A 21,550-nucleotide genomic window follows, 5' to 3' on the forward strand; every position below is an offset into this window, starting at 1 on the left:
TTCCAAATTACTTCCATTATCAAATCATGTTCAGTCTTTTTTAATATTCACACTTTCTGAAGCACTAGATACTTCAGTGTATACGTGTATGAGTCTGTGATGTCTGCCACATGATACAGATAAAAATAATAATCTGATGTTCATTTAAAAGTGCTAGTTCTATTGCGTTTGTCTTTTTATTGTGCGCTTGCTGATTATGTAATTCTACTGTATTGGTCCTTTACGGTGCAGCAATCGAAGAACACGCATATGTATACTTGCAAATGCTGACCTATGGTACCATTCACTTACTTGCAGTAGATTTGGGCAGTTTAATTCTTGCGCTGGCCCAGTATGTGTAGTGTAATAGCTTTAACCAGTATCCGAATGGTGTCAGATCAAAAGGTAATGAAGTAGACACGCTAAAACCAATAAGTATTTCAGCATGCTAAATACTATCTTAATGCTGGCACATACATTATGATTGAGTTTGATGTCCCTGTAAATTAAATGACTCCTACTTTGTATTGCATCAAACAAGACACTGGATGAACCACATTTTTACAAATAGCAAAATATTTTGACCATTAAAATTCACAAATTAAGAAAAAATAAAAATAAACAAAAGCTGCTTATTTTAAATGTATTTATTTGTTTATCTATTTGTTTTTAGTGTCCAGTGCCAAACTGAAAAGAAAGAAAAATTGGTTTGGAACAGTCTTTACGGAGTTGCTTGTTGATGGAGAAACAAAGAAGACGTCAAAATCAAACAGCTCAAGTAATCCAAAATGGAATGAACAGTTAACTGTGTACGTGGAAGTATATCTCGTGAAACTCCCAACAATTGTCATAGATATTTGCTTTTTGTTTGTTTTTTGTGTTAATTCATTGTAAGATGTAAATAAGCAGTACCTCGTCAATACCAGTCATTTTGTAGTCTCATGGGTTTTTCTGAAAGTAACACGCACACGTGTGTATGTATCTTTTTATCTTTTATTTGGCATTTAATATAAACATCATTTTAAATTGCAATTTACTGTTGACATTAACACACAGAGCATTTGCATTTCATAATCTTGGGTCTCTTGATAGCAAGGACTCTGCATGGGCACAATGATTTACATGTACAAAATGTAAAGGTTTTTTTATAGTAACGGAGATTTTTTTTTTATTCCCTCATAAAATGATACATATCTCTAATCTTCCTATTTTTTTCTGTCATGCATTGAAACTAAGAGCGTAAGATTGTATTTGTATATTGCAGCACAATTTATTTTGCTGATGTGTGCCCTTTCTTCCCCAGCCTCACTATACACTTTAATGAAAGCTGTGCACTTTAACTGGCTGGACAGAGTAATACTCACTATGTTAAAGGAAATTTTACTGTGATACAAACATTTGTGAGGAAAAAATGTACTGAGGAGAAGCTGCTTTTCTTTTAAACGTAGGAATGAAAAAGTGAGCTTTATGTTGGTTTAGATCAATGGCCAGATGACAGACCTGAGGGTTCCCATAAACCCATGCTCTCAAGTAGCAAGGATTGTCATAATTTACTCCCAGAATGCACACCAACTTTATCTTATACTACAAGAGGGCTGGTCTAATTATTCCTGAGACACTTGTAGATTTCACCTGTGGATCCTATATATATTTTTTTTTAATAATTATTTAGATAAATGTTTGTGCATTCATTCCATTTACTAGTAAAATGTAATTTGCACCTGCTAAGGTTGTAATAGTAAAAGTATTGTTCAAATAAATCCTAATAATATTTAAATGTTAAATTGCATGCTTTTGTCTGCTGTATCATCTGTAGAACCTGTTTGTGTAGATTGCTATTCAGCCCAGGGTGACTGGACTAGGGACATATCAACTCAGCCAATTAGAAGCTGTTTGTGTACATCAGTGCCTATGCAGTCAACATCTCTGAGCTAATACTGTCATGATTATTTCTTTCATGTAATTGGCAAGAGTCCATGAGCTAGTGACGTATGGGATATACAATCCTACCAGGAGGGGCAAAGTTTCCCAAACCTCAAAATGCCTATAAATACACCCCTCACCACACCCACAATTCAGTTTTACAAACTTTGCCTCCCTATGGAGGTGGTGAAGTAAGTTTGTGCTGGATTTTCTTCAGTGATATGAGCTTTGCAGCATTTTGAAGCCAGATTCCTCTAAGAGTACAGTGAATGTCAGAGGGATGTGAAGAGAGTATTGCCTATTGATTTTATGGTTTTCCTCGCAGGAAATCTTTTCATAGGTTCTCTGTTATCGGTCGTAAAGATTCATCTCCTACCTCCCTTTTCAGATTGACGATATACTTTCATATTCCATTACCTCTACTGTTACTGTTTCAGTACTGGTTTGGCTATCTGCTATATGTGGATTGGTGTCTATCGTTAAGTATGTTTGCATTACTTAAGACACTCTCAGCTATGGTTTGGCACTTTATGTTTTATTTTAAAGTTCTTAATATATGTATTGTACTTATATTGCCATGAGTCAGGTTTATTTATATTTCCTTTTGCAGACTATCAGTTTCAAAATTGGGAAAAACATTTTTAGGAAGTTATTTTCTCCAACATAGGTGTGTCCGGTCCACGGCGTCATCCTTACTTGTGGGATATTCTCTTCCCCAACAGGAAATGGCAAAGAGCCCAGCAAAGCTGGTCACATGATCCCTCCTAGGCTCCGCCTACCCCAGTCATTCTCTTTGCCGTTGTACAGGCAACATCTCCACGGAGATGGCTTAGAGTTTTTTAGTGTTTAACTGTAGTTTTTATTATTCAATCAAGAGTTTGTTATTTTAAAATAGTGCTGGTATGTACTATTTACTCAGAAACAGAAAAGAGATGAAGATTTCTGTTTGTATGAGGAAAATGATTTTAGCACCGTAACTAAAATCCATGGCTGTTCCACACAGGACTGTTGAGAGCAATTAACTTCAGTTGGGGGAACAGTGTGCAGTCTCTTACTGCTTGAGGTATGACACATTCTAACAAGACGATGTAATGCTGGAAGCTGTCATTTTCCCTATGGGATCCGGTAAGCCATGTTTATTAAGATAGTAAATAAGGGCTTCACAAGGGCTTATTAAGACTGTAGACTTTTTCTGGGCTAAATCGATTCATTATTAACACATATTTAGCCTTGAGGAATCATTTATTCTGGGTATTTTGATATGATTATATCGGCAGGCACTGTTTTAGACACTTTATTCTTTAGGGGCTTTCCCTAATCATAGTCAGAGCCTCATTTTCGCGCCGGTATGGCGCACTTGTTTTTGAGGACAGCATGGCATGCAGCTGCATGTGTGTGGAGCTCTGATACATAGAAAAGTCTTTCTGAAGGCATCATTTGGTATCGTATTCCCCTTTGGGCTTGGTTGGGTCTCAGCAAAGCAGATTCCAGGGACTGTAAAGGGGTTAAATATAAAAACGGCTCCGGTTCCGTTATTTTAAGGGTTAAAGCTTCCAAATTTGGTGTGCAATACTTTTAAGGCTTTAAGACACTGTGGTGAAATTTTGGTGAATTTTGAACAATTCCTTCATACTTTTTCGCAATTGCAATAATAAAGTGTGTTTAGTTTAAAATTTAAAGTGACAGTAACGGTTTTATTTTAAAACGTTTTTTGTGCTTTGTTATCAAGTTTATGCCTGTTTAACATGTCTGAACTACCAGATAGATTGTGTTCTGACTGTGGGGAAACCAAGGTTCCTTCTCATTTAACTATATGTATTTTATGTCATAAAAAAAAAAAAAAAAATTTAGTAAAAATGATGCCCAAGATGATTCCTCAAGTGAGGGGAGTAAGCATGGTACTGCATCATCCCCTCCTTCGTCTACACCAGTCTTGCCCATACAGGAGGCCCCTAGTACATCTAGTGTGCCAATACTCCTTACTATGCAACATTTAACGGCTGTAATGGATAATTCTATCAAAAACATTTTAGCCAATATGCCCACTTATCAGCGAAAGCACGACTGCTCTGTTTTAGAAAATTCTGTAGAGCATGAGAACGCTGATGATATGGTTTCTGAAGGGCCCCTACACCAGTCTGAGGGGGCCAGGGAGGTTTTGTCTGAGGGAGAAATTTCAGATTCAGGAAACATTTCTCAACAAGCTGAACCTGATGTGATTACTTTTAAATTTAAGTTGGAACATCTCCGCGCTCTGCTTAAGGAGGTGTTATCCAATTTGGATGATTGTGATTATCTGGTCATTCCAGAACCACTATGTAAAATGGAAAAGTTCTTAGAGGCCCCGGGGCCCCCCGAAGCTTTTCCTATATCCAAGCGGGTGGCGTACATTGTTAGTAAAGAATGGGACAGGCCCGGTATACCTTTAGTACCTCCCCCCATATTTATAAAATTGTTTTCCTATAGTCGACCCCAGAAAGGACTGATGGCAGACAGTCCCCAAGGTCGAGGGGGCGGTTTCTACTCTACACAAGCGCGCCACTATACCCATAGAAGATAGTTGTGCTTTCCAAGATCCTATGGATAAAAAATTAGAAGGTCTGCTAAAGATGTTTGTTCAGCAAGGTTCCCTTCTACAACCAATTGCATGCATTGTCCCTGTCACTGCAGCCGCGTGTTTCTAGTTTGATGAGCTAGGAAAGGCGATTATTAGTAATTCTTCTTCTTATGAGGAGATTATGGACAGAATTCGTGCTCTTAAATTGGCTAATTCTTTCACCCTAGACGCCACCTTGCAATTGGCTAGGTTAGCGGCGAAAAAATTCTGGGTTTGCTATTGTGGCGCAGAGCGCTTTGGTTAAAATCTTGGGCAGCGGATGCGTCTTCCAAGAACAAATTGCTTGACATTCCTTTCAAGGGGAAAACACTCTTTGGCCCTGACTTGAAAGAGATTATCTCTGATATCACTGGGGGCAAGGGCCACGCCCTTCCTCAGGATAGGTCTTTTCAAGACCAAAAATAAACCTAAGTTTCGTCCCTTTCGCAGAAACGGATCAGCCCCAAGGGCTACGTCCTCTAAGCAGGAAGGTAATACTTCTCAAGCCAATCCAGCCTGGAGACCTATGCAAGGCTGGAGCAAAGGAAAGCAGGCCAGGAAACCTGCCACTGCTACCAAGACAGCATGAAATGCGGGCCCCCGATCCGGGACCGGATCTGGTGGGGGGCAGACTCTCTCTCTTCGCTCAGGCTTGGGAAAGAGATGTTCTGGATCCTTGGGCGCTAGAAATAGTCTCCCAAGGTTATTCTCTGGAGTTCAAGGGGCTTCCTCCAAGGGGGAGGTTCCACAGGTCTCAGTTGTCTTCAGACCACATAAGAAGACAGGCATTCTTACATTGGGTAGAAGACCTGCTAAAAATGGGAGTGATTCATCCTGTTCCATTAGGAGAACAAGGGATGGGGTTCTACTCCAATCTGTTCATAGTTCCCAAAAAAGAGGGAACGTTCAGACCAATCTTAGATCTCAAGATCTTGAACAAGTTTCTCAAGGTTCCATCGTTCAAGATGGAAACCATTCGAACACTTCTTCCTTCCATCCAGGAAGGTCAATTCATGACCAAGGTGGATTTCAAGGATGCGTATCTACATATTCCTATCCACAAGGAACATCATCGGTTCCTAAGGTTTGCATTCCTGGACAAGCATTTCCAGTTCGTGGCATTTTCTTTCGGATTAGCCACTGCTCCTAGGATTTTCTCATAGGTACTAGGGTCCCTTCTGGCGGTGCTAAGACCAAGGGGCATTGCTGTAGTACCTTACTTGGACGACATTCTGATTCGAGCGTCGTCCCTTCCTCAAGTAAAGGCTCACACGGACATTGTCCTGGCCTTTCTCAGATCTCACGGATGGAAAGTGAACGTGGAAAAGAGTTCTCTATCTCCGTCAACGAGGGTTCCCTTCTTGGGAACTATAATAGACTCCTTAGAAATGAGGATTTTTCTGACAGAAGCCAGAAAAACAAAACTTCTAGACTCTTGTCGGATACTTCATTCCGTTCCTCTTCCTTCCATAGCGCAGTGCATGGAAGTGATAGGTTTGATGGTAGCGGCAATGGACATAGTTCCTTTTGTGCGCATTCATCTAAGACCATTACAACTGTTCATGCTCAGTCAGTGGAATGGGGACTATTCAGACTTGTCTCCGAAGATACAAGCAAATCAGAGAACCAGAGACTCATTCCGTTGGTGGCTGTCCCTGGACAACCTGTCACAAGGGATGACCTTCCGCAGACCAGAGTGGGTCATTGTCACGACCGACGCCAGTCTGATGGGCTGGGGCGCGGTCTGGGGATCCCTGAAAGCTCAGGGTCTTTGGTCTCGGGTAGAATCTCTTCTACCGATAAATATTCTGGAACTGAGAGCGATATTCAATGCTCTCAAAGCTTGGCCTCAGCTAGCGAGGGCCAAGTTCATACATCAACCATCAGGGGGGAACAAGGAGTTCCCTAGCGATGGAAGAAGTGACCAAAATCATTCTATGGGCGGAGTCTCACTCCTGCCACCTGTCTGCTATCCACATCCCAGGAGTGGAAAATTGGGAAGCGGATTTTCTGAGTCGTCAGACATTGCATCCGGGGGAGTGGGAACTCCATCCGGAAATCTTTGCCCAAGTCACTCAACCGTGGGGCATTCCAGACATGGATCTGATGGCCTCTCGTCAGAACTTCAGAGTTCCTTACTACGGGTACAGATCCAGGGATCCCAAGGCGGCTCTAGTGGATGCACTAGTAGCACCTTGGACCTTCAAACTAGCTTATGTGTTCCCGCCGTTTCCTCTCATCCCCCGGCTGGTAGCCAGGATCAATCAGGAGAGGGCGTCGGTGATTTTGATAGCTCCTGCGTGGCCACGCAGGACTTGGTATGCAGATCTGGTGAATATGTCATCGGCTCCACCATGGAAGCTACCTTTGAGAGACCTTCTTGTTCTAGGTCCGTTCGACCCACTCCAGCTGACTGCTTGGAGATTGAACGCTTGATCTTATCAAAGCGAGGGTTCTCAGATTCTGTTATTAATACTCTTGTTCAGGCCTGAAAGCCTGTAACCAGAAAAATTACCACATAATTTGGTATATCTGTTGGTGTGAATCTGCAGGATTCCCTTGGGACAAGGTTAAGATTCCTAAGAGTCTATCCTTCCTTCGAGAAGGATTGGAAAAAGGATTATCTGCAAGTTCCTTGATGGGACAGATTTCTGCCTTGTCTGTGTTACTTCACAAAAAGCTGGCAGCTGTGCCAGATGTTCTAGCCTTTGTTCAGGCTCTGGTTAGAATCAAGCCTGTTTACAAAATTTTGACTCCTCCTTGGAGTCTCAACCTAGTTCTTTCAGTTCTTCAGGGGGTTCCGTTTGAACCCTTACATTCCGTTGATATTAAGTTATTATCTTGGAAAGTTTTGTTTTTGGTTGCAATTTCTTCTGCTAGAAGAGTTTCAGAATTATCTGCTCTGCAGTGTTCTTCTCCTTATCTGGTGTTCCATGCAGATAAGGTGGTTTTGCGTACTAAACCTGGTTTTCTTCCAAAAGTTGTTTCTAACAAAAACATTAACCAGGAGATAGTTGTGCCTTCTTTGTGTCCTAATCCAGTTTCAAAGAAGGAACGTTTGTTGCACAACTTGGATGTAGTTCGTGCTCTCAAATTTTACTTAGCAGCTACTAAGGATTTCAGACAAACTTTGTCTTTGTTTGTTGTTTATTCTGGTAAACGGAGAGGTCAAAAAGCAACTTCTACCTCTCTCTCCTTCTGGATTAAAAGCATTATCCGATTGGCTTATGAGACTGCCGGACGGCAGCCTCCTGAAAGAATCACAGCTCACTCCACTAGGGCTGTGGCTTCCACATGGGCCTTCAAGAACGAGGCTTCTGTTGATCAGATATGTAAGGCAGCGACTTGGTCTTCACTGCACACTTTTTCTAAATTTTACAAATTTGATACTTTTGCTTCTTCTGAGGCTATTTTTGGGAGAAAGGTTTTGCAAGCCGTGGTGCCTTCCATTTAGGTGACCTGATTTGCTCCCTCCCTTCATCCGTGTCCTAAAGCTTTGGTATTGGTTCCCACAAGTAAGGATGACGCCGTGGACCGGACACACCAATGTTGGAGAAAACAGAATTTATGTTTACCTGATAAATTGCTTTCTCCAACGGTGTGTCCGGTCCACGGCCCGCCCTGGTTTTTTTAATCAGGTCTGATAATTTATTTTCTTTAACTACAGTCACCACGGTAACATATGGTTTCTCCTATGCAAATATTCCTCCTTAACGTCGGTCGAATGACTGGGGTAGGCGGAGCCTAGGAGGGATCATGTGACCAGCTTTGCTGGGCTCTTTGCCATTTCCTGTTGGGGAAGAGAATATCCCACAAGTAAGGATGACGCCGTGGACCGGACACACCGTTGGAGAAAGCAATTTATCAGGTAAACATAAATTCTGTTTTTTCTTACCTGGGGTAATTTCTTTAAATTGACTATTTTTCATTTAATTTTCACGGGCAAAATTAGGCTTGCAAGGTCGCAAAATTCTGATATTTATTGCATCATTCTTGGCGCAATAATTTTTTCGGCGCAAAGGTACATTCGGTGTTGCAAATCCGTCATTTCCGGCGTCTAAGTTGACGCCAGGTTTTCTTGCACAAGGTTGCGTCTGCCATGATGCGAGTTGTCATTTCCTGATGTTAGCGCCAAAAAATTTCATTTTGCGTTGTGTGTCATACTTGGCGCCAAATGAATTATTTGAACCCCACTTCCTATATGCCTCTTGCTTTTTTTCTATGCTCAGAGGGCTATGCTGTTTGCATTTTTTTCCCATTCCTGAAACTGCCATATAAGGAAATTGATCATTTTCGCTTTATATGTTGTTTTTTCTTACATTTCCAAGATGTCTCAATCTGATCCTGTCTCAGAAACCACTGTTGGAACCCTTCTGCCTGATAACAGTTCAACCAAAGATAAGTGTATCTGTTGTAAATTAGTGGAGATTATATCTCCAGCTGTGGTATGTATCAGTTATCATGATAAGCTTTTACATGCAGAGAATGTATCCATCAGTACTAGTACAATGCATGTTGTTCCTACAACATCTAATGCACATGATATCCCTGTAAATATAAAAGATTTTATTGCAATTTAAAAGGCTTTGTCTGCTATTTCGCATTCTAATAGACGTAAAAGGTCTTTTAAAACTTCTCATAAAGTTGATGAAATTTCAAATAACCGACAACATACTGTATTATCCTCCTCCTGATGAGTATCTATCTGATTCAGAAGATCCTTCCTCAGATATTGACACTGACAAATCTACTTTTCTCTTTAAGATGGAGTATATTCGTTCCTTGTTAAAGAGGTGTTGATTACTTTGGATATTGAGGAAACTAGTCCTCTTGATACTTAAACTAGTAAACGTTTATATTCTGTTTATAAACCTCCTGTGGTTACTCCAGAGGTTTTTCCAGTTCCTGATGTTATTTCTGATATGATTTCAAAGGAATGGAATAGGCTTGGTACTTCTTTTTCCTAATTCTATGTTTAAAAAGTTGTAGCCTTTGCCAACAGATTGGAGTTTAAAAAATCCCCAAAGTTGATGGGGCTATTTCTGCTCTTACCTAACATGCTACTATCCCTATGGAAGATAGTACTTCCTTTAATGATCCTTTAGATAGGAAACTTGAATCTTATCTAAGGAAAGCTTAATTATATTGTGGCTATCTTCTCAGGCCTGCCATTTCTATGGCTGATGTTGCAGCTGCATCAACTTTTTGGTTGGAAAGCTTAGCGCAACAGGGAACAGATCCTGATTGTCTAGCATTGTTCGCTTGCTCCAACATGCTAATCATTTTATCTGTGATGCCATTTTTTTATATCATCAAAATTCATGTTAGGGCTTTGTGGCTCAGATATTGGAATACTTTCATGGTATCTAAGTCTAGATTACTATCTTTCTTTCCATAGTAACAATTTATTTGGTCCAAGCCGTTTAAGAAACCAAAGCCAGTCCCCAAGTCTGCATGAAGGTGCAGGCCTCATTCCAGCTCAGCTGGTGAGGACAGATTAAACTTTTTTCAAAAACATTTGGGCAAATTTTGTCCAAAATCAATGGATTCAAAGTTTTGTCTCAAGATAATTGAATTGGATTCAGAGTAAGACCTCCTGTGAGAAGATTCTTTCTCTCACGTGTCCCATCAAATCTAGTGAAGGTTCAGGTTTTTTTTTAAGTGTTTCAGATCTAGAGCTTTCAGGGTTAGTTCCGTTCAAGAACAGGTTTTGGGGTTTTATTCAAACCTTTTCATTGTCCCAAAGAAAATTCATTCAGGCCAGTTCTGAATCTGAAGATTTTGAATCTCACACAAATCAACTAGTGTTGTTTCTTCAAAGACATGGTTAGAGGATCAATTTACCTAAAAGTTTCTTGATTCCTCAGACAAGGGTCACCTTTTTAGGTTTCCAGATAGATTCAGTGTCTGTGACTGACTGTTTCCAACAGACAAGAAACAAATTAAATTGGTTTCAGCTTGTCGGAACCTTCAGTCTCAATTTTTCCCTTCAGTAGCTAAGTGCATGGAAGTTAGAGGTCTCATGACTGCAGCATCGGACGTGATCTCCTTTGCTTTTCTTCATATGAGACCTCTCCAGCTTTGTATGCTAATTCAATGGTGCAGGGATTATATAAAGATATCATATTTAATATCCTTAAATTCCAATGTTAGCCTCTCTCTGTCTTGGAGGTTAGATCACCATCGTATAGTTCAAGGGGCCTCCTTTGTTCATCCAACCTGGACTGTAATCACAACAGATACAAGTCTTTCAGGTTGGGGAGCTGTCTGGGGATTTCTGACGGCACAAGAGGTTTGGAAATCTCAAGAGGCGAGATTACCAATCAATATTTTAGAACTCCGTGCTATTTTCAGGGCTCTTCTTGTTTGGCCTCTGTTGAAGAGAGAACTGTTCATTTGTTTTCAGACAGATAATATCACAACTGGGGCATATGTCAATCATCAGGGTGGGACTCACAGTCCCCTTGCTATGAAAGAAGTATTGTGGATACTTTCTTGGGCGGAATCCAGCTCTTGTCTAATTCCTGTGGTACATAATCCCAGGTGTAGACAATTGGGAAGTGGATTATTTTAGCCATTAGACTATACATCCAGGGGAGTGGTCGGTCCATCCAGATGTGTGTTTTCATCTAAACAAGAGACTTCCCAGGTACCTATCCAGGTCCAGGGATTCTCAGGTGTAGTCGGTGGATGTGTTAGCAGTTCCTTGGTTTTACCAACCTGCTTATATCTTCCCGTCTCTAGTTCTTCTTCCAAGAGTAATTTCCAAGATCATCATGGAACGATCGTCTGTGTTTCTGGTAGCACCAGCATGGCCTCACAGGTTCTGGTATGCAGATCTTGTCCAGTTGCCAACCTTAGCCACTCCCTTTAAGATCAGACCTTCTGTCTCAAGGGCCGTTTTTCCATCAGGATCTCAAATCATTAAATTTGAAGGTATGGAAATTGAACACTTAGTGCTTAGTCATAGAGGTTTCTCTGACTCAGTGATTGATACTATGTTACATGCTCTTAAATCAGTCTCTAGGAAGATTTATTATTGAGTCTGGAAGACTTGTATTTCATGGTGTTCTAAAAGAATGCCAGGAGAATTTATGAGAAGAATTCCTAGAATTTTAAAGTTTCTTCAGGATGGTTTGGATAAAGGTTTGTCTGCAAGTTCCGTGAAAGGACACATCTCTGCTCTTTCTGTTTTGTTTCAAAGAAAGAAGCTTCCTAATATTCACTGTTTTGTACAGGCTTTGGTCCGTATCAAGTCTGTCATAAAAATAAATTTCTCCTCCTTGGAGTCTTAATTTGATTTTGAAGGCTTTACAGGCTCCTCCCTTTGAGCCTTGGATATTAAACTACTTTCTTGGAAAGTGTTGTTCCTTTTGGCTATCTCTTCTGCTAGAAGAGTTTTCAAATTATCTGCTCTTTTTTGAGTCTCCTTTTCTGATTTTTCACCAGGATAAGGCAGTTTTGCGGACTTCGTTTTAATTCCTGTGAATTCTAACAACATTTATAGGGAAATTGTTGTCCCCTCTTTGTGTCCTAATCCTAAGAATTCTTTGAAATATTATGTTGAAGCTACTAAAGATTTCAGGAAGACTTCTAGTCTATTGTTGTATTTTCTGGTTCTAGGAAAGGTCAGAAAGCTTCTTCCATTTCCTTGGCATCTTGGTTAAAGTTTTTGATTCATCAGGCTTATTTGGAGTCAGGTCAGGCCTGCCTCAGAGAATCACAGCTCATTCTACTAGATCAGTCTCCACTTTGTGGACTTTTAAGAATGAAGCTTCAGTTGATCAGATTTGCAAAGTAGCAACTTGGTCTTCTTTGCATACATTTATTAAATTCTACCATTTTGATGTATTTGCCTCTTCGGAAGCAGTTTTTGGTAGAAAAGTTCTTCAGGCAGCTGTTTCAGTTTGATTCCTCTGCTTATGTTTTAAGTTTTTTTTTTATTTATGAGAAAAACGTATACTTTTGGATTTAATTTTTTCAGCGGAAAATGGCTGTTTTTATTTTTATCCCTCCCTCTCTAGTGACTCTTGCGTGGAGTTCCACATCTTGGGTATTGCTATCCCATACGTCACTAGCTCATGGACTCTTGCCAATTACATGAAAGAAATCATAATTTATGTAAGAACTTACCTGATAAATTCATTTCTTTCATATTGGCAAGAGTCCATGAGACCCACCCTTTTTATGGTGTTTATGATTTTTTTTATATGAGGCACAATTATATTTTTAGTTCCTTTTTGATGCTTTCTACTCCTTTTTCTATCACCCCACTACTTGGCTATTCATTAAACTGAATTGTGGGTGTGGTGAGGGGTGTATTTATAGGCATTTTGAGGTTTGGGAAACTTTGCCCCTCCTGGTAGGATTGTATATCCCATACGTCACTAGCTCATGGACTCTTGCCAATATGAAAGAAATTAATATTTCTCTTGTTAAGTGTATTCAGTCCACGGGTCATCCATTACTTATGGGATATATTCCCTTCCCAACAGGAAGTTGCAAGAGGATCACCCAAAGCAGAGCTGCTATATAGCTCCTCCCCTCACATGTCATATCCAGTCATTCTCTTGCAACCCTCAACATAGATGGAGGTCGTGAGAGGAGAGTGGTGTTTTATACTTAATTATTTCTTCAATCAAAAGTTTGTTATTTTTAAATGGCACCGGAGTGTGCTGTTTTTTTCTCAAGCAGTATTTGGAAGAAGAATCTGCCTGCGTTTTCTATGATCTTAGCAGAAGTAACTAAGATCCACTGGCTGTTCTCGCACATTCTGAGGAGTGGGGTAACTTCAGAAAGGGAATAGCGTGCGGGGTCTCCTGCAAATAAGGTATGTGCAGTAAAATATTTTTCTAAGGAATGGAATTGACTAAGAAAATACTGCTGATACCGATGTAATGTAAGTACAGCCTTAAATGCAGTGAAAGCGACTGGTATCAGGCTGATTAATGTATATGCAGTAAAGTGATTTTCTAAGGAATGGAATTTGACTAAGAAAATGCTACTAATACTGAAGTAATGTAATAAGCCTTAAAATGCAGTAGGACGACTGGTATCAGGCTTATCAATAGATACATACTCTTTAAAAAAGGATGTTTAAAACGTTTGCTGGCATGTTTAATCGTTTTTGTGAGGTACATTGGTGATAAAACTTATTGGGGCATGAATTTTTCCACATGGCTGACTTATATTTCTGCATAGAAACAGTTAACTGAGGTTCCCACTGTTGTAATAATAAGTGGGAGGGGCCTATTTTAGCGCTTTTTTGCGCAGTAAAAATTCAGTCTCAGTCTTCCTGCTTCTTCCTGCATGACCCAGGACGTCTCTAGAGAGCTCAAGGGACTTCAAAAGTCATTTTTGAGGGAGGTAATCAGTCACAGCAGACCTGTGGCAGTGTGTTGACTGTGTTAAAAACGTTTTTTTCTCTATTTGATTATCCGTTTTGGGTATTAAGGGGTTAATCATCCATTTGCAAGTGGGTGCAATGCTCTGCTAACTTAATACATTTACTGTGAAAATTTGGTTGCTATAATTGATTTGGTTCATTGTTATTTCAACTGTGACAGTTTTTTGTGCTTCTTAAAGGCGCAGTAGCGTTTTCTATATTGCTTGTAAATTTATTTAAAGTGTTTCCAAGCTTGCTAGTCTCATTGCTAGTCTGTTTAAACATGTCTGACACAGATGAATCTGTTTGTTCACTATGTTTGAAGGCCAGTGTGGAGCCCCATAGAAATATGTGTACTAAATGTATTGATTTCACTTTAAATAATAAAGGTCAGTCTTTATCTGTAAAGGAATTATCACCAGACAACGAGGGGGAAGTTATGCCGACTAACTCTCCTCACGTGTCAGTACCTTCGCCTCCCGCTCAGGAGGCGCGTGATATTGTGGGGCCAAGTACATCAGAGACGCCCATACAAATCACTTTACAAGACATGGCTACTATTATGAATAATACCCTGACAGAAGTATTATCTAAATTGCCAGAATTAAGAGGCAAGCGCGATTGCTCTGGGATAAGGACAGAGCGCGCTGGTGCTGTGAGAGCCATGTCCGATACTGCGTCACAGTTTGCAGAACATGAGGACGGAGAGCTTCATTCTGTGGGTGACGGATCTGATCCAGGGAAACCGGATTCAGAGATCTCTAATTTTAAATTTAAGCTTGAGAACCTCCGTGTATTGCTAGGGGAGGTTTTAGCGGCTCTGAATGACTGTAACACAGTTGCAATTCCAGAGAAATTATGTAGGCTGGATAGATACTATGCGGTGCCGGTGTGTACTGACGTTTTTCCTATACCTAAAAGGCTTACAGAAATTATTAGCAAGGAGTGGGATAGACCCGGTGTGCCTTTTTCCCCACCTCCTATATTTAGGAAAATGTTTCCAATAGACGCCACTTCACGGGACCTATGGCAGACGGTCCCTAAGGTGGAGGGAGCAGTTTCTACTTTAGCTAAGCGTACCACTATCCCGGTGGAGGATAGTTGTGCTTTTTCGAATCCAATGGATAAAAAATTAGGTTACCTTAAGAAAATGTTTGTTCAACAAGGTTTTATCTTACAGCCCCTTGCATGCATTGCGCCTGTCACTGCTGCTGCGGCATTCTGGTTTGAGTCTCTAGAAGAGGCCATTCACACAGCTCCATTGGATGAAATTATGGACAAGCTTAAAGCACTTTAGCTAGCTAATGCATTTGTTTCTGATGCCATTGTACATTTAACTAAACTAACGGCTAAGAACTCCGGATTCGCCATCCAGGTGTGCAGAGCGCTATGGCTTAAATCCTGGTCAGCTGACGTGACTTCTAAATCTAAATTGCTTAATATTCCTTTCAAGGGGCAAACCTTATTCGGGCCCGGCTTGAAAGAAATTATCGCTGACATTACTGGAGGTAAGGGTCATACTCTTCCTCAGGACAGGGCCAAATCAAAGGCCAAACAGTCTAATTTTCGTGCCTTTCGAAACTTCAAGGCAGGAGCAGCATCAACTTCCTCCGCTCCAAAACAGGAAGGAACTGTTGCTCGTTACAGACAGGCCTGGAAAACTAACCAGTCCTGGAACAAGGGCAAGCAGGCTAGAAAACCTACTACTGCCCCTAAGACAGCATGAAGGGATGGCCCCCTATCCGGAAACGGATCTAGTGGGGGGCAGACTTTCTCTCTTCGCCCAGGCGTGGGCAAGAGATGTCCAGGATCCCTGGGCGTTGGAGATCATATCTCAGGGATATCTTCTGGACTTCAAAGCTTCTCCTCCACAAGGGAGATTTCATCTTTCAAGGTTATCAGCAAACCAAATAAAGAAAGAGGCATTTCTACGCTGTGTACAAGACCTCCTAGTAATGGGGGTGATCCATCCAGTTCCGCGGACGGAACAAGGGCAAGGATTTTACTCAAATCTGTTTGTAGCTCCCAAGAAAGAGGGAACCTTCAGACCAATCTTGGACTTAAAGATCTTAAACAAATTCCTAAGAGTTCCATCATTCAAAATGGAAACTATTCGAACCATCCTACCCATGATCCAAGAGGGTCAGTACATGACCACAGTGGACTTAAAGGATGCCTACCTTCACATACCTATTCACAAAGATCATTATCGGTACCTAAGATTTGCCTTTCTAGACAGGCATTACCAGTTTGTAGCTCTTCCCTTCGGGTTAGCTACGGCCCGAGAATTTTTACAAAGGATCTGGGCTCACTTCTGGCGGTTCTAAGACCGCGAGGCATAGCGGTGGCTCCGTATCTAGACGACATTCTGATACAAGCGTCAAGTTTTCAAATTACCAAGTCTCATACAGAGAGAGTTCTGGCATTTCTGAGGTCGCATGGGTGGAAGGTGAACGTGGAAAAGAGTTCTCTATCCCCACTCACAAGAGTCTCCTTCCTAGGGACTCTTATAGATTCTGTAGAGATGAAAATTTACCTGACGGAGTCCAGGTTATCAAAACTTCTAAATGCTTGCCGTGTCCTTCATTCCATTCCACGCCTGTCAGTGGCTCAGTGCATGGAAGTAATCGGCTTAATGGTAGCGGCAATGGACATAGTGCCATTTGCGCGCCTGCATCTCAGACCGCTGCAATTATGCATGCTAATTCAGTGCAATGGGGATTACTCAGATTTGTCCCCTCTGCTAAATCTGGATCAAGAGAACAGAGATTCTCTTCTCTGGTGGCTTACTCGGGTCCATCTGTCCAAGGGTATGACCTTTCGCAGGCCAGATTGGACGATTGTAACAACAGATGCCAGCCTTCTAGGTTGGGGCGCAGTCTGGAACTCCCTGAAGGCTCAGGGATCGTGGACTCAGGAGGAGAAACTCCTCCCAATAAATATTCTGGAGTTAAGAGCAATATTCAATGCTCTTCTAGCTTGGCCTCAGTTAGCAACACTGAGGTTCATCAGATTTCAGTCGGACAACATCACGACTGTGGCTTACATCAACCATCAAGGGGGAACCAGGAGTTCCCTAGCGATGTTAGAAGTCTCAAGGATAATTCGCTGGGCAGAGTCTCACTCTTGCCACCTGTCAGCGATTTACATTCCAGGCGTGGAGAACTGGGAGGCGGACTTTCTAAGTCGCCAGACTTTTCATCCGGGGGAGTGGGAACTTCATCCGGAGGTGTTCCTTCAGCTGGTTCATTGTTGGGGCAAACCAGAGCTGGATCTCATGGCATCTCGCCAGAACGCCAAGCTTCCTCATTACGGATCCAGGTCCAGGGACCCGGGAGCGGTGCTGATAGATGCTCTAGCAGCCCCTTGGGTTTTCAACATGGCTTATGTGTTTCCACCGTTACCGCTGCTGCCTCGTCTGATTGCCAAGATCAAACAGGAGAGAGCATCGGTGATTCTGATAGCGCCTGCGTGGCCACGCAGGACCTGGTATGCAGACCTAGTGGACATGTCGTCCTGTCCACCATGGTCTCTGCCTCTGAGGCAGGACCTTCTAATACAAGGTCCTTTCAACCATCCAAATCTAATTTCTCTGAGGCTGACTGCATGGAGATTGAACGCTTGATACTATCAAAGCGTGGCTTCTCGGAGTCAGTTATTGATACCTTAATACAGGCACGGAAGCCTGTTACCAGAAAAATTTACCATAAGATATGGCGTAAATATTTATATTGGTGTGAATCCAAGAGTTACTCATGGAGTAAGGTTAGGATTCCTAGGATATTGTCCTTTCTACAAGAGGGTTTAGAAAAGGTCTTATCTGCTAGTTCGTTAAAGGGACAGATTTCTGCTCTGTCTATTCTTTTGCACAAGCGTCTGGCAGAAGTTCCAGACATCCAGGCTTTTTGTCAGGCTTTGGCTAGGATTAAGCCTGTGTTTAAGACTGTTGCTCCGCCGTGGAGCTTAAACTTGGTTCTTAAAGTTCTTCAAGGTGTTCCGTTTGAACCCCTTCATTCCATTGATATTAAGCTTTTATCTTGGAAAGTTCTGTTTTTGATGGCTATTTCCTCGGCTCGAAGAGTCTCTGAGTTATCTGCCTTACATTGTGATTCTCCTTATCTGATTTTCCATTCAGACAAGGTAGTTCTGCGTACTAAACCTTGGTTTTTACCTAAGGTTGTTTCTAACAGGAATATCAATCAGGAGATTGTTGTTCCATCATTATGTCCTAATCCTTCTTCAAAGAAGGAACGACTTTTGCATAATCTGGACGTAGTCCGTGCCCTGAAATTCTATTTACAGGCAACTAAAGATTTTCGTCAAACTTCTTCCCTGTTTGTCGTTTACTCTGGACAGAGGAGAGGTCAAAAAGCTTCGGCAACCTCTTTTTGGCTTCGTAGCATAATACGTTTAGCCTATGAGACTGCTGGATAGCAGCCCCCTGAAAGAATTACAGCTCATTCCACTAGAGCTGTGGCTTCCACCTGGGCCTTTAAGAATGAGGCCTCTGTTGAACAGATTTGCAAGGCTGCGACTTGGTCTTCGCTTCACACTTTTTCAAAATTTTACAAATTTGACACTTTTGCTTCTTCGGAGGCTGTTTTTGGGAGAAAGGTTCTACAGGCAGTGGTTCCTTCCGTTTAAGTTCCTGCCTTGTCCCTCCCATCATCCGTGTACTTTAGCTTTGGTATTGGTATCCCATAAGTAATGGATGACCCGTGGACTGAATACACTTAACAAGAGTAAACATAATTTATGCTTACCTGATAAATTTATTTCTCTTGTAGTGTATTCAGTCCACGGCCCGCCCTGTCTTTTTTAAGGCAGATCTAAATTTTAATTAAAACTCCAGTCACCACTGCACCCTATGGTTTCTCCTTTCTTGTCTTGTTTCGGTCGAATGACTGGATATGACATGTGAGGGGAGGAGCTATATAGCAGCTCTGCTTTGGGTGATCCTCTTGCAACTTCCTGTTGGGAAGGGAATATATCCCATAAGTAATGGATGACCCGGGACTGAATACACTACAAGAAAAATAAATTTTTCAGGTAAGCATAAATTATGTTATCAGGTAAGTTCTTACATAAATTATGTTTTTCTAACTGAACAAACTCTTTAAACCAATCCAATGGCATAACTTTGTTTTTTTTTCTTCTTAAACGGGAAGAGTCCACAGCTGCATTCATTATTTTGGGAATTCAGAACCTGGCCACCAGGAGGAGGCAAAGCCACCCCAGACAAAGGCTTAAATACCTCCCCCACTTCCCTCATCCCCCAGTCATGCTTTGCCTTTCGTCACAGGAGGTTGGCAGAGAAGTGTCAGAAGATTGAAGATAGTCTCTTATGGAGGGTATTACCCTTCGAAATGGGTTTTAAGTAATCCTATCAGCCTCTCGGTGAGAGCATGGATGAAAGTTAGAGTCTGGAGATGTAGGGAGTGTTATCTCTGCGAAACCATCCCGACTCATGTTAACAGCTCCTTGGTAATCGGCGTTGACGAGTTTCGCTGCCTGCCTTTATTCACTCAAATCCATGTCAGAAGCGATGCTGCTATCTGTCTCACTTGAAGGGCCGTGTTCCTGTTCCAGGGCGTAGATTTCGGTAAAATCGTTTCTCCAACATTGGTGTGTCCGGTCCACGGCGTCATCCTTACTTGTGGGATATTCTCTTCCCCAACAGGAAATGGCAAAGAGTCCCAGCAAAGCTGGTCACATGATCCCTCCTAGGCTCCGCCCACCCCAGTCATTCTCTTTGCCGTTGCACAGGCAACATCTCCACGGAGATGGTTAAAAGTTTTTTGGTGTTTAAATGTAGTTTTATTCTTCTATCAAGTGTTTGTTATTTTAAAATAGTGCTGGTATGTACTATTTACTCTGAAACAGAAAAGGATGAAGATTTCTGTTTGTAAGAGGAAGATGATTTTTAGCAGACAGTAACTAAAATCGATTGCTGTTTCCACACAGGACTGTTGAGATGAAGTAACTTCAGTTGGGGGAAACAGTTAGCAGTCTTTTCTGCTTAAGGTATGACTAGCCATATTTCTAACAAGACCATGTAATGCTGGAAGGCTGTCATTTCCCCTCATGGGGACCGGTAAGCCATTTTCTTAGTTAAACATAAAAGAATAAAGGGCTTCAAAAAGGGCTTAAAAACTGGTAGACATTTTTCTGGGCTAAAACAATTGCTTTACTAGGCATATTATGCAGATTCTAACTAATTATTGGTATTATAATCTTGGGGAATGTTTAGAAAAACGGCAGGCACTGTGTTGGACACCTTTTTCAGATGGGGGCCTTTCTAGTTAGATGAAGTAACTTCAGTTGGGGGAAACAGTTAGCAGTCTTTTCTGCTTAAGGTATGACTAGCCATATTTCTAACAAGACCATGTAATGCTGGAAGGCTGTCATTTCCCCTCATGGGGACCGGTAAGCCATTTTCTTAGTTAAACATAAAAGAATAAAGGGCTTCAAAAAGGGCTTAAAAACTGGTAGACATTTTTCTGGGCTAAAACAATTGCTTTACTAGGCATATTATGCAGATTCTAACTAATTATTGGTATTATAATCTTGGGGAATGTTTAGAAAAACGGCAGGCACTGTGTTGGACACCTTTTTCAGATGGGGGCCTTTCTAGTTATAGACAGAGCCTCATTCTGGGACTGTATAGGGGTTAAATGTAAAAACTGCTCCGGTACCGTTAATTTAAGGGGTAAAGCTCTGAAATTTGGTGTGCAATACTTTTAATGCTTTAAGACACTGTGGTGAAATTTTGGTGAATTTTGAACAATTCCTTCATACTTTTTCACATATTCAGTAATAAAGTGTTTTCAGTTTGAAATTTAAAGTGACAGTAACGGTTTTATTTTAAAACGTTTTTTGTGCTTTGTTGACAAGTTTAAGCCTGTTTAACATGTCTGTACCATCAGATAAGCTATGTTCTATATGTATGAAAGCCAATGTGTCTCCCCATTTAAATTTATGTGATAATTGTGCCATAGTGTCCAAACAAAGTAAGGACAGTAATGCAACAGATAATGATATTGCCCAAGATGATTCCTCAAATGAGGGGAGTAAACATGATACTACATCATCCCCTACTGTGTCTACACCAGTTATGCCCAAACAGGAGGCCCCTAGTACATCTAGTGCGCCAATACTTATTACCATGCAACAATTAACGGCTGTAATGGATAACTCCATAGCAAATCTTTTATCCAAAATGCCTACTTATCAGAGAAAGCGTGATTGCTCTGTTTTAAACACTGAAGAGCAAGAGGACGCTGATGATAACTGTTCTGACATACCCTCACACCAATCTCAAGGGGCCATGAGGGAGGTTTTGTCTGATGGAGAAATTTCAGATTCTGGAAAAATTTCTCATCAAGCTGAACCTGATGTTGTGACATTTAAATTTAAATTAGAACATCTCCACGCACTGCTTAAGGAGGTGTTATCTACTCTGGATGATTGTGACAACTTGGTCATTCCAGAGAAATTATGTAAGATGGGCAAGTTCCTAGAGGTTCCGGTGCCCCCCAACGCTTTTCCTATACCCAAGCGGGTGGCGGACATAGTAAATAAAGAGTGGGAAAGGCCCGGCATACCTTTTGTTCCCCCCCCTATATTTAAGAAATTATTTCCTATAGTCGACCCCAGAAAGGACTTAT

The 21,550-nt window shown here is 41.3% G+C and overlaps 1 protein-coding gene across 1 annotated transcript in view; it reads left to right on the forward strand.

Moving 5' to 3' along the window:
- Positions 1–21,550, forward strand: part of WWP1 (WW domain containing E3 ubiquitin protein ligase 1) — a 530,531-nt gene that overhangs the window by 262,549 nt on the left and 246,432 nt on the right. The window contains exon 3 of the mRNA XM_053715174.1: positions 653–788. Coding sequence (XP_053571149.1) covers positions 653–788 — 136 coding nt within the window. The remainder of the gene's footprint in view (positions 1–652; positions 789–21,550) is intronic.

This window comes from Bombina bombina, chromosome 5, assembly GCF_027579735.1.
Source record: "Bombina bombina isolate aBomBom1 chromosome 5, aBomBom1.pri, whole genome shotgun sequence".
In the NCBI taxonomy this organism is placed as follows: domain Eukaryota; kingdom Metazoa; phylum Chordata; class Amphibia; order Anura; family Bombinatoridae; genus Bombina; species Bombina bombina.